The sequence below is a fragment of the Nycticebus coucang genome, chromosome 15, assembly GCF_027406575.1.
Source record: "Nycticebus coucang isolate mNycCou1 chromosome 15, mNycCou1.pri, whole genome shotgun sequence".
In the NCBI taxonomy this organism is placed as follows: Eukaryota; Metazoa; Chordata; class Mammalia; order Primates; family Lorisidae; genus Nycticebus; species Nycticebus coucang.
Window position 1 is genome coordinate 86,665,847 of NC_069794.1, and position 14,032 is coordinate 86,679,878.

At 38.1% G+C, this 14,032-nt stretch overlaps 1 protein-coding gene across 3 annotated transcripts in view; it reads left to right on the plus strand.

Moving 5' to 3' along the window:
- Positions 1-14,032, plus strand: part of NBEA (neurobeachin) — a 754,735-nt gene that overhangs the window by 394,633 nt on the left and 346,070 nt on the right. For all 3 annotated transcript variants that reach the window (XM_053563534.1, XM_053563535.1, XM_053563536.1), the window contains 2 exons: positions 4,860-4,968; positions 8,062-8,228. In XM_053563534.1, coding sequence (XP_053419509.1) covers positions 4,860-4,968; positions 8,062-8,228 — 276 coding nt within the window. The remainder of the gene's footprint in view (positions 1-4,859; positions 4,969-8,061; positions 8,229-14,032) is intronic.

The window sequence follows — 14,032 nt, forward strand, 5'->3', positions numbered from 1 at the left end:
GTTTGGGACCGTTCGAAAGCTTTGTCTTCAATGTCAGAAATCCTTTCTTCTGTTTGCTCCATTCTGTTACTGAGGGATTCTACTGTGTTTCTCTGATCTTTGACAAGACAACTTCTTGTCTCAATGTGTCAAAATCTTTGGTCATTTGGTGTTTGAATTCATTGAATTCTTGAGATATCTTTTGGATATCTGCTTGGAATTCTAATTCGATCTTATTTGCTATCCAGATTCTAAATTCGATTTATGACATCTCAGCTATTTGTTTGTGCATGGGATCTTGTGCTGTGTCTGCCCCATTGATCCTTGGGGGAGTTGATCTACTCTGATTATTCATATTGCCAGAGTTTTTCTGTTGATTTCACCTCATGATTGTTTTTCACCGTTGCCTCTGGCCGTCCTCAGAGTTGGGGAGGTGTCTCTCCAAGATTAGACCCCAGCAGGATCACTCTATTGTTGCTGGATCTTTGTAGGGAGTGACCCTGTGTAGTTCCTCTGGGGCTGCCCCAGCCAGGGAATTCTGGTTGTGGAAGCAGCTCTGGAGTGTGACACACCTGGATCCAGCAACAGGGCGGGAGGTGGTGCACATGGATCTGGGAGTGCCTGGCGCCCAGTGACTTTGGCACAGAGCACCCAAGGCTCCAGCAGTCTCTGGCCAGGAGAAGAGCTCTGCACAGAGGCAGGGAGGGCTCCGGAGGGCACGCAGCTACAGTTCATAGGTAAGGCCTTTCCGATTTGCTGTCTCACTGCTGCTTGTACTTACGGCTGCCAGCGGGATTAAGTCGATTGAACACACACAACCACTTGCCAGTTTTCCACTGTTTTTGTCCTCCTCTTGGGGTCCAGAAGTCCCTTGCTGACTCCCTGTATCCTCAAAGGGATGATTATAGGCAGATCCCACCAGCCAGAGATGCCTGGAGTCTTATCTCCCCAGACTTACCGTGCCCTGTTGCAGGGAAGCTGTTACTCGGCCGCCATCTTGGATTGTTCTCTGCTCAATGACTTTTTTATTTCTAGAAGTTTTAGGGTTTTTTGTAAATAGATTTATCTCATTAGTATATTATTCATTCATTTCCTGAAATTTTTTAGTTTTATTTAGTTAGTTTTCTGTTTTCTCTTTTATCTCATTGAGCTGTCTTAGAATTCATATTTGGGCTTCTTTATTTCAGTATTTTCATTGTTGGATCCACTGTGGAGAGCTGGTTGTGCTCCTTTGTGGGTTTCCCTTCACTCTGATTTTTCATACTTCTGGAGTTCTTGCACTGATTTCTTCTCATCTTGAGCAACTGATGCTTCTTGTTTTTGGATTTTCTTTGTTTAGGTGGGATTTGTTTTCTCCTCACTCTTAGGGGTATGCCTGTCATGTATGTTTGGTAAGAATATTTGGCTTTGCTTGTGGGTATTTTGATGGTGGTTTAGATTCCATATGGATACCTGTGTTAGAGATACCTTTAATGTGGTAGTTTTTTTGATTGCTAGTTAATAGTAGGCTGTAGCAATTGTGCACTGTGATGGGCAGATTCCCTATCTGTTGTTGACAAGAGGAGATAGAGATCTCTGAAATCTTTTCTCTTTCCCCAGCTTTATGGTTTTCTTAATTAACAGTGTGAACTATATTGGGATGCTCGGTTTAATCTGTGAGACAGCAGGTGGTGCTTGAGGGTAAGAATCAGCCCAGCCCTGCATGATGCAGTGTTTGTGTTATGCCCTGTACAAGGGGTCCTGCCTACCAGTAGATGGCACCTACAGGAACCTCAGCTGCTTTCATATTTGTTGAGACATGTGACCAGCTCTAGTCAATCAGGAGAAGCACTCAGATGCCCCTGGGGGAGCAGGGGTGGGGCGGCTGCAACTCCTTAGGGATTCCTTGTTCTCCACCGCAGCCAAGGCTGGTGGAGAAGTGAGACTGGCAGGGCCAGGGTTAGGTGAGCCTGTGTTCCAGTCTCCACAAAGGTGAGCACAAAAGCTGACTCCTTAGAGGACATGGGACAGCTCCCAGGCTGCTGGGGAAAGCCACCAAGGAGAAGCTGATGTGGCCCCATAAGCCAAAACATCTGTTAATGGGGAGGGACAGTCTAGAATTCATACTCTGGCAGGTGGGATTAGGTTTCCCTCTTCTCTCTATTCCCTTGCCCTGTGGATCTCCTTCCAGTGTCTGGCTGCACTTAGCAGCCCCAACTTGTGGAGCTCAGCAGCAGTGGTGCCGCAGGCTGGGAGCTTCCCTCCCAGGATCCCATGCCAGATTGAAAGTGTGACTACTATAGGGGCAGGAGCACTTCAGAGTTCACTGTGGCTTGGAGCTACTCTGTACTGTCCTTTAATTCTGCCTATGTGGGCTCCTTACTCCTCAAGATCAGTTCACAAATCTCCCCTCAATGCCCCAAGAAATATGATGGAATCCTGGGGCTATAGGATCCAACCTGCAGGCTTGTTCCCTAATCCCAAATTCTACCCCTGATGGTGCCATCAAGAAGCATGCTTGTCCTGAGATGCCCAGGGGGTGCTCAAGGGATTATATGCTCTGTTCTTCTGGACTATCCACTGATGAGGGTCAGTGAGCAAGGAGCTCACAGTTGGAGCATCCTTTGGTATAATGCAGGTCTTTAAGAGGAGAGGTGTGACCTCCACTTTCTGTGTGGTAAGCACACTAATAGCAAGGAAACATAGCACTTGAGGGTCTCAGCAACCGTGTCAACTCATGTGGGAACTTTCCCAGCTGCATTGCTGGCTCAAGACAGGGGAGAAGAGGAGGAAGAAGGAAAGAGTCTATGTGGAGGAAAGCCAGCATTCTTATCTCTGTCCCAGGGAGGCCCCTGACTTCCTATGCTCTCCTCTCCTCTGAAGGCAGACTACCTACCCTGAACGTCCAACCTTTGTGTCACACCGGGCCCTTGCAGTTTGGGCAGGAGTGGCTACTGCAGTTTGGGCAGGAGTCAGGACATGATTGTGTCAGGACAAGTGACACAAGAAAGTGGAAGGGCTGAAGCTCCCTGGAGAGGATGAGCACACATGACGGGTGGAGAAGCAGTGTGGCCCCTGCACCTTGGCTCAGAGCTGTGGTGATTGGGAGTGACCCTAAGGGCCTGGCAGCCCAGTTCTCCCAAAGAGCCCTGTAGGGTTTTTAGGCACACAAAGGTTAAGAAGCTCTTCAGCAGTTAGGGAGCCGGAGGTTTACCAGATATGAGGGGAGGAAAACCAGACACTCCCACTCACCCTTTCCATGGGGCTCCAAATCAGTCAGGGATTGGGCTCTGCCAAAATCTTGTCCCTTCTTATTTTGCTCTTCAGCTTTTTTCTGCTCATGAAAGCTGCAGTGGAATCTGTCACTCTTCCCTCAGAATTATACCTGGCTCAGGTTTGGCAGGGCGGTTTGTTTGGTTTGGTTTTTTTAATGTAAAACTATTCCTACTTTCTGAGATGATCTGGCAATCAGTGTCTAGTGAGCTATATTGCCTCCCCCTCTTACTCGATTTTTATTTAATATAAGGTAATTACTTATTACAAAAGAAAATTACTTTAGATACCAGAGAACCTAATCATTCTTTTTAATTGAAAAAAATGAAAAAAATATTAATTTTTATAATCACTATTCATTATTATCATCATAAAGTTTAAACCAACAATCTTTTTCTCTCTCTCTCATGATTTTCACTGATTGGGCTCAGTTGATCAGTCCCTTAGCTTCACGTGGAGTTGCGAGGCTCTGCAGTTAACCTGGCCAGCTGGCTCTGTGCTCAGAGCTTATCTAGGTCTGGGAGCCTGAGCACCTCTCTCATCATCCAGGTGCTCTGTGTGATGTGGGCTTCAGGGCAGCAGCAGTCTCGGGAACAGAGAGTTGGAAAAGGAAAGTCAAACGCTGTAAGGCGTCTTATGTTCTAATATCAAGAGTCACATAGCATCATATCTGCTGTGCTCTGTTGCTCATAGGAAGTCACAGGGCAAGCCCAGATGTAGGAGGTGTGGGAAAAGACTTTACCATTTGCTGGGGGCAGTGATAAAGTCACACCACAAAAGAGCACGGGGCTGGGAAATAACGTCTGCCACATTTTATAAGAAGGTTGAAAATATTCCCTGTGTATAGATGTTACAAGATCTCCAAGGTATATTGCTAGGTGAGAAAAGCTAGATATAGAACAGATTGTGTAATGTAAAAATATTAGTTTTAGACGGGGGGAGAATATGTGGGTGTTTTATGTCTATTTTAGAAGTGTCTCAAAATAAACACAAGAAACCAGTTAAAAGTGGGTACCTATTGAATAGGGAATGTGGTAAGAGGCTTTTCACAAAAATATTATCAAATATTTTATAAACAATTTGAATATTTAAATAAATCTCTTCTATAATGTAACAAATCCACTCTGATTACGTTTTTTAAAAACTATTTCACTGTTATTCCACTTTAGAACTTGGAATCTCATCATTTAAAGGAATTAGATGTTTGGTCCTATCATTTATGTTAATTAAAGTAAGAAGCAAGTCTGTTGATTTCTTAATATGTAGTCATCCAACTTATGTGTGAAAATTTACTTCCAAGAGAGTGAATTCTGTTGCTTAACAATTTTAGAACACTCCAAACAAAAATTCTCAATTTTTAAGTTCAGTGTCTTTATTGAACATACTGAATTACTGGTTCACAAGACACACAATTTAACATAGGCATTGCTATAACAGTTTTATGACCTATTTCTGTATTTCAAATTTCATTTAATTATAATCTAAAATATATTAATTTTATAATCTAGCTTTATCTAAGAAAGATTGGTGTATAATTAATATTTCAAATATTAGAATTTGATTATTGAACAAGTTAGATTAACCAAAGCTGTTAAGAATAATAATTCCAAAGGTATTTTTCTTTTTAGATTATTATGCCATGCTATGAAGGACCATATAGTTCGTGTTGCAAATGAAGCTGAGTTTATTTTGAACAGACAAAGGGCTGAGGATGTACACAAACACGCAGAGTTCGAGGTAAGGTTTGGGGATCAATCAATTACATTCAGCTTTTCTGTTATGAATCAGCCATCACCAACCTGTTACCTTACGTGAGTTTTTTTTAAGAGGCAATTTTCACTGAAGGAGTTTCAGTTCCTGTTTTTAAAAGCATTAGTGAATGTCAAACACAGAGACTAATTTATTTTACCCCATTTACAACATGAAATCCCTCCTGCCCTGACTACTTGGTAGACTGAAGTTGTTCCAACCCACTCCAAGAATGAAAGCGAATGCAATAGTATAATGCAGTTACTTCAGTTATTTTAAGCTAGCAGAGGTTTACACACCACTGGGTAGATAAGAGCCTATGCCAGAGTTATATGAATAAACTCATGAACATCAACAAATCTCCTAATTTCTATGCCTTAAATATAGCAATTATTCAGTACTTCTGTTCATTCCATTTACAGCAAAATTGGTTTCAGAAATGTTTAAGTGACCTGGTGTTTGGCTTAAGGTTCAACTCACAGTCGACTTGAAAGTGATAAATGACTTTATCAATTTCTTCTCTTGATACAACATGCCAACAAATACGATGTGGCTAGAAATTGGAGCTCACAATTCCTGTTTTGATTAGGTTTTTATCTCAGTCAAGCAGCTCTCTGAATCATACAAGTTGATGGACTAGGTCTACTGATCTCTGACCTAGCAAGGTGAAAAGCATGCAACAGAAAAATAACTGTTGTTGCTTTGTACACATAACCTCTGCTTCATTTGGTCCAATGAGACAGCAGGCACTTGTCTTGTGGAAGAGAAACACCAATATTTTGAAAAAGATACCATCTATTTTAAACTTTGATGTAAGTATAGTGATCTTTAAGTGTTTATCAAAGTGGAGTTTCATATTACTTCAATAATAAAAAACATTGGATATTTATCAAGATATACAATAATCTGGATGACAAGAAAAGATTTAGTGATCTGTTTTTTAAATATGTTTAGATATAAGATGTAAAATAACTCAACAAAATCAGAACAGTAAATTAATTTTCAGCTTCTATTAGTAAGATTTGGAATCTTAACTGAGTTCCATCCTGGATCAGTTTTTAGTCAATCATATTTCCATTGAGAAAATCATAATATTTTGGAGGGAATATAAACAGACCAATATTTGCTGTATAAAATTAATGGATTTTTAAGCAGATAGATATTAGTTATGAGTTTTAACACTTACTAAACCAAGGTAGTATTTAGCTGAGAACCGTGTTTCACTACCTATTCTTTTTTATGTTGCTCCCCTTAGGAGTCATTTTGGACATTTATTTCTTAATTCCATCCCAACTCAATGAAATTATAATACCACCAAGATGCTGTATATATGTTTGTGTACTGTATATGCAGCTGTACTTTGTGCATTAAAATAATAATATTTTTTACCATCATCCCCAGCACAATAATTTCCATTGCCCCAAGGATGAGACCGCTGCCATTGTGGACGCCTGTCTAAAAGTGATAAGAGGTTCTAAAGAGGACATGAGGTCTTAGTGTTTTTTAGATTTTATATACATAAGATATAATATTAATATAAATCTAATTTTGAATGTATTGCCATTCTTACTTAATGAATGGTATACTTTCTTCACCCAAATGTATTTTACATCTTTTTTTAGGTTAGAACTACATTACTAAATGCATTGATATCTCTCTGTGTGTGTGTGTATGTACTTTACCAAAACTTACAACTTTCTTTTAAGAACTTACAACTTTTAAACTGTAAAACATTTTACAAAAGTTGTACATTTTACTAGGACTTTTTGAGGGATTTTTCTATCCCCACATAAGCCTGTATGTAGGAGAATATATTTAATATACATTTTAATTTGTATATTTAATTTTAGATGAGTACTTTACAGTTAAGTGTTTTTAGTTAACTACCATAATTGTTAAGAAAGAAAAATGAAAATTTAATTTTACTGTCCAATGAGCTAATGAAATATTAACCTCATTACTGAGGCAGATCATTATACTAATTGGTGATTCCCTGTACAAAAAGATAAATTGGAAAATGAATTAATCCTTAGATTACTGTAGGGTTATTTTTCCTGAAGAGAGATGACTTCGATTAGTAGCCTAAATCAGTATATAGACAGAAGGGGTATGTTCAAGTACTTTCTGTGAAATAAATTTTTACATAGTAATGATGAAGGTGAACTCGTTATATATGTATATATTATTTGAGACTTTTTCATCCTAGTTATATGACTTATATTGCATACTTTCTAATGTCAAAATTTACAGTCAAGCCACTCTTTATAAAAATTATAATACAAATAATCAAACGTATGACTAAGGGGGTGGGGTGTTCCTCTCCATGATCATATTGAATCCTTTGCATGGAATGATCCATTGATGAGCAGTGGTGCTAACACCAGTGAACATGAATACATATAGTTGACATGAAAACTGATTATTGTGAAAAAAGAATAGGATAAGGTAGTGGTTCTCATGAGACCCTTTGGACACATTAAATTTTTGGAGTTGTGAAGTATCATAGGAAAAAAAACCTATCTCAGCTCCTCCTTTTACAAATATAAAAATGAGTAAATGAAAAAATATGTAATTTGCATAAAGCATGAATTAAAATAGGTTTACTAATTTCCAAAATGACTGTGTTTTCTTCTGTATCATTTTGACAATCAGACATGGAAATCTATAAATTAAATGCCAAATTTTTAATTTTTATATAATTATCAGAACCATATCTCTTTTTTTAAGTGAGAAATACTATATTGGTTTTAAAAAGTATATTTACATTTGTAGTAGATATTTGTGTTTCTAGGATTATTATTTTTGGAATACATTAAAATTAGATCTTCAGAATGAGATGGGACCATTAAAGTCATTAATTACTTTATTTGGTATTATCCAAATTATTTTACATAAACTGTAGAAAGAGTATATTTTTATGTTTCAAAGGTGACTATACATTCTTTAGACCAAAATATCAGAAGATTACATTATCTGAGTTTTTAACAATTGAGTTATTACCCTTTAACTTAAGGATAGATATAATTCCTTACTTACACATAGTAAAAAAGATGATTATGCATGGCTTGTATTTCTTCATAGTCTCAGTGCGCCCAGTATGCTGCTGATAGACGAGAGGAAGAAAAGATGTGTGACCACCTGATCAGTGCTGCGAAACACCGGGATCACGTGACAGCAAATCAGCTGAAACAGAAGATTCTCAACATTCTCACCAACAAGCACGGTGCGTGGGGAGCAGTTTCTCACAGGTGAGTCGTAAGAAGTTAGAAGTAAATAATAACGTGTAAGTTAGCGATAATAGTTGGAAATAAAGTATAACTATGAATTTATCAGTTACTTAGAAAATATAATTTAAAGTGCAAAAAATTGCTTGACTATTTTTCTTTTTTTTTTTTTCTTTTTTATTGTTGGGGATTCATTGAGGGTACAATAAGCCAGGTTACACTGATTGCATTTGTTAGGTAAAGTCCCTCTTGCAGTCATGTCTTGCCCCCAGAAGGTGTGGCACACACCAAGGCCCTGCCCCCACTCCCTCCTTCCCTCTCTCTGCTTTTCTTTCCCCCCAACCATAACCTTAATTGTCATTAATTGTCCTCATATCAAAATTGAGTAGATAGGATTCATGCTTCTCCATTCTTGTGATGCTTTACTAGGAATAATGTCTTCCACTTCCATCCAGGTTAATACGAAGGATGTAAAGTCTCCATTTTTTTTAATAGCTGAATAGTATTCCATGGTATTCATATACCACAGCTTGTTAATCCATTCCTGGGTTGGTGGGCATTTAGGCTGTTTCCACATTTTGGCGATTGTAAATTGAGCTGCAAGAAACAGTCTGGTACAAGTGTCCTTATGATAAAAGGATTTTTTTCCTTCTAGGCAGATGCCCAGTAATGGGATTGCAGGATCAAATGGGAGGTCTAGCTTGAGTGCTTTGAGGTTTCTCCATACTTCCTTCCAGAAAGGTTGTACTAGTTTGCAGTCCCACCAGCAGTGTCAAAGTGTTCCCTTCTCTCCACATCCATGCCAGCATCTGCAGTTTTGAGATTTTGTGATGTGGGCAATTCTCGCTGGGGTTAGATGGTATCTCAGGGTGGTTTTGATTTGCATTTCTCTAATATATAGGGATGATGAACATTTTTTCATATGTTTGTTAGCCATTCGTCTGTCTTCTTTAGAGAAGGTTCTATTCATGTCTCTTGCCCATTGATATATGGGATTGTTGGCTTTTTTTCATGTGGATTAATTTGAGTTCTCTATAGATCCTAGTTATCAAGCTTTTGTCTGATTCAAGATATGCAAATATCCTTTCCCATTGTGTAGGTTGTCTCTTTGCTTTGGTTGTTGTCTCCTTGGCTGTACAGAAGCTTTTCAGTTTAATGAAGTCTCATTTGTTTATTTTTGTTGTTGTTGCAATTGCCATGGCAGTCTTCTTCATGAAGTCTTTCCCCAGGCCAATATCTTCCAGTGTTTTTCCTATGCTTTCTTGGAGGATTTTTATTGTTTCATGCCTTAAATTTAAGTCCTTTATCCATCTTGAATCAGTTTTTGTGAGTGGAGAAAGGTGTGAGTCCAGTTTCAGTCTTTTACATGTAGATATCCAGACTCCGTATTCAATAAATGGTGTTGGGAGAACTTAACTATTTTTCTTGACACCTTTTATAATGCTTGAGTAGAAGGGTTTGAAAGAAAATCTAAGCTTTTTAAAGTAGCTAGAATGGAAATTATTTTTAATTTATAGTAATATGTAATATAACACAAAATCTGTTCAGACAAGTATTTTAGACTGTCCCATATATGTAAAATGGGTGTTAGGTATAAGAAATGGCTCTTTTTCAAAAAAAATCTTTTAGTGTTAACTCTTCTTAATTATTCAATTTGTGTTATTTCTAATTTTTCTTATACATTAGCATTTACTGTGGAAAAGTAGTATGTTCTTTTTAAAATTTTTCTTCCATAATTTTTTATTCATTTTAACTAAGAAGGATTTTTTATTACAAATTAAGTTACTTATGATGTTATAATACAACTAAAACAATGGTGGTTTACGAATTTGACAAGTTCTGCTTCCCTAAGTTTTATGGGCATTAAATTCATTGGGTTTTGTTTTTGTTTTGGATTTTTTCTACATGATTAAGTTTCCTTGAAAACTGGTGATGAAGCAGGTTACTATATTTAGATTGCTGATGTTCTTCATTTTTATATTTTTGCTGTATTTGAACCTATCAAATGTTTTACTAAATCTGTGTCTGGCCCAGTTTGAGCTTGGTGACATGTAGACAGGACACTCCTAAGAAGAGCTGTGGTGAAGTGATTCTGTTAGAGAGGGGTATGACCCCCCACAATAGCAAGTATTTGACCAAACAACTGGGCATAGAGGGGTATGACGGGGGTAGGGTCACCTGGGGTAAGACCATGATTGTATTTTTGACCATCAGTTTTGGTATCACAAGTGTGAAATAGATAGATTGAAGAAAACTATTATTTTTGCATTTAAGGTAAAATTATAACGTATTATCTTTAAAAATTGTCAACTCTTAATATTTATTACAGTCATAGCAATAACCCATGACATCTAACATTTGATGGGTATTTGTTGTGTGCCAGGTACCATGCTATGAATGTTACACGGATTATTTCATTTAACCTTCAGAATATCACTATTAAGGGTAATACTGAGGTTTTCTTCATTTTATAAGGAAGAAACTGGAGCTTTCAGGTCAAATAAAACTTACATTGTATCACACTGCTTGTACAAATAGAGGCAGAGTGTATCCGTCAGGGTTTTCCCGAGAAACACAGAAATATAACCAATAAATATGATATTGATATATATAAAGTCAATTTATGTTAAGGAATTTTCTCATGTGTTTGTGGGGCTGGTAACTATGAAATCTCTAGGACGATCTTGCATGGAACACATTCATGTCACAATCTTAAGGTAGAATTTCTTCTCCAGGAAACCTGAGCTTTTTCTACAGCCTTCATCTAATTGAATGAGCCCCATCCACATAATTCAGGGTCATATCCTTTACTTAGAGTTAACTGGTTGTAGTTGTTAATATCTTCACCACAATAGCAAGTGTTTGACCCAACAACTGGGCACTATAGCCTAGCTAACTTGCCATAAATTTTAACCGTTACATAGACTAACAAGAACATGAGCATTTTACCCATTTATACACCTTGTCTCCCTTTCTGCATCTTCTGAATTGGGTTTATCTGCTCGGTTATACATAGTCAGGATTATAACATTATATTGCTGATAATACAGCTGGTATGATTCAAGATATTGCATTAAATATATAATTATATAAATCCACAATGGTCTGAGTTTTAATTATTTCCTTGTGTAATTAGAATACAGTGAAAAGACAGAGACCTCTGCAGCAACAGGGATGTGGTAACAGGTCAGATAGATCCTCTGATAGTCAGGTCGTGTTATCTCATTATATTGACAGAGCGTCTCGACCCCTCAGGAGAACAGATGTCCTCTACCCTTTCCTATGCCTTCAATTCTAGTGCTGGTTAATGGAAGAAGCGCACACGACTTTTATAATCATTCTTTACTGTGTCACTGAAATCTAAACCTTTAAGCATAGGTTTATTTTGTATAATCATTAGTGTTTGATTAACTAGTAGGGCTCAATCTTTGGGCCTCATGTCTTTTTTATCTTGTTCACTCTCTACAGGTTTTATCTAGTCTCATGGCTTAAAAATGTTACCAAATGTTGACAGCTCCCAAATGGATTCTCTCGAGTCCACATCTCTCCCTGTCTCCAGTCTTCCATGTCCATCTGCCACTTGGCATCTTCCACTTGTTATTTATAGGTTTCTCACACTTAAGATGTCAAAGCTCCTGATATTTCTTCTAAACCAGTTTCCCTTGCATTTTTCTCCATCTCAGCCAAGACAGCTTCATTCTTACAGTTGCCTAGACCGTAAGTTGCTCTTTACACATTCCATGTTGAGCCCTTCAGTAGGTTTTCCTGATGGTGCCAATACAGCAACAGTGACCAACACAACTTTCTATAACAATGAAAAGATTCTGTGCAAATATTGTAGCCACCAGCCTCAGGTGTCTACTGAGCACTTGAAACTTGGCTGTGATCATGGCACTAAATTTTTAATTAAATTTAATTTTAATTAATGTATCCAGCTTTTGATTGCTTCTCACCATTGCTATTGGTCACCTGGTTTAAGCCACCATCATTTCCCTCTTGACTTATTACACCAACATTTTCTGTAGTTTTCCTGGTTTTGTTTTTGCCCTTGTTCTCCATTAGTCAGCACAACACCCTCAGTGAATCTTATTAAAATGTAGTCTGCTTAGAAACTTCCATAGCTGTTCCATACCAGACTATAACCACCAGTCATGTGTGGCTATTCAAATTTGATTAATTAAAATTTAATTTAATTTAAAAATTTAGCACTTTGGTCACAGCCATATTTCAACTACTCAATGACACATGAGGGCTGGTGGATGCCATATTAGCCCAGAATCTTTTCATTATTATAGCAAGTTGGGTTGGACATTGTTACTCTAATTTTTCAACCTTTTCTTTTTCTTTTTTTTTTTTTTTTAGAGACAGAGTCTCACTTCATCACCCTCAGTGGAGTGCTGTGGTGTCACAGCTCACAGCAACCTCCAGCTTTGGGGTTTAGGTGATTCTCTTGCCTCAACCTTCTGAGTAGCTGGGACTACAGGCGCCCACCACAACACCTGGCTATTTTTTTGTTGTTATTCTTGCAGTTTGGCTGGGGCTGCGTTCAAACCCTCCATTCTCGGTATGTGGGTCCGGCACCCTACTCACTGAGCCACAGGCGCTGCCATTTTTTATCTCACAGCACAATTAAATTTCCTCGGTACACTTACATTATGTTGATCAAAAACAAGAGCTGAAAAAGAATGTACTTACTGTGCTTTGAACTTCTTTTGAAATAATTTAATTAGTGGTCTTTAAAAACTTCTGAAGCACCCCAGTGTGCCACAGCACATGGGTCTAAGTCACTGCTCTAGAGCCTTCAGCTGTCCTCGCAGTGACTCATCTGGCCCGTTGTTAACTCTTTGCTCTCCTCTCCTAATTCCTCTCCCCTTGGTTCTGTTTATTCTAGTCCCTGTTCTTGCCTGCAGGACATCCTTACTCTCTTTAGACATCCTTCTCTCTTTAGAATTCTTTCTCCAAAAAATCCATTTGGTGAGCTTTCCAACTTTCTTTAGGCCCTAATTCAAATGGTACCTTCTTGAAAAAGCCCTCTTGAGCAACTCTATCCAAAAGTTTACTTCTTCTGCCAAATATTTCATATTGTCTTCTCCTGCCATATTTTCCCCTTTTGTGCATTTATTACTATAATACTTAAATGTTATGTATTTACTTTTATTGTTTTGTTGCCCAACAGAATGCAAGTTACATAATGAAAGGGAGTTTTATCTTTTTTGTCCACAGTGGCATCCCCAGCACCTGGGCCTGAAGCACAGTAGATGCCAAAAAAAATTATGAATAAATACTTGGTGTATGTCCTTTCTGACAGGGATGATGCTGTTGGTGGAATAAAAGAAATTAGTCCATTTAGAATAGTTTCATATTAAATGAAATAATTTTATTAAATGACAAAAAGTACTTAACCCCTGCATAAAACCCCAGTGGTAGAGTCAGCAGTATATTTCAACAGTGGTTTATGTGGGTCACTATGAAAGTTGTGAGACAGACAGTGTTATGCTCCATCATTTCACTTCCAAGAAACACGGTCAGCAGATCCTTTCTGACTCTTGCCTGCAGACTTCAGCTCACTCAGCTTGCTGGTGTTCCTGGTTCTGCACAGATTTTACATTCCTTGATTTTTATGTATCTCACAACTTTCATAATGTCCCACATATAAATCTGATAGCATTTTACACAGAAATTTTTTTTTTTTTTTTTTTGTAGAGACAGTCTCACTTTATGGCCCTCGGTAGAGTGCCGTGGCCTCACAACAGCAACCTCCAACTCTCTGGGCTTAAGCGATTCTCTTGACTCAGCCTCCCGAGTAGCTGGGACTACAGGCGCCCGCC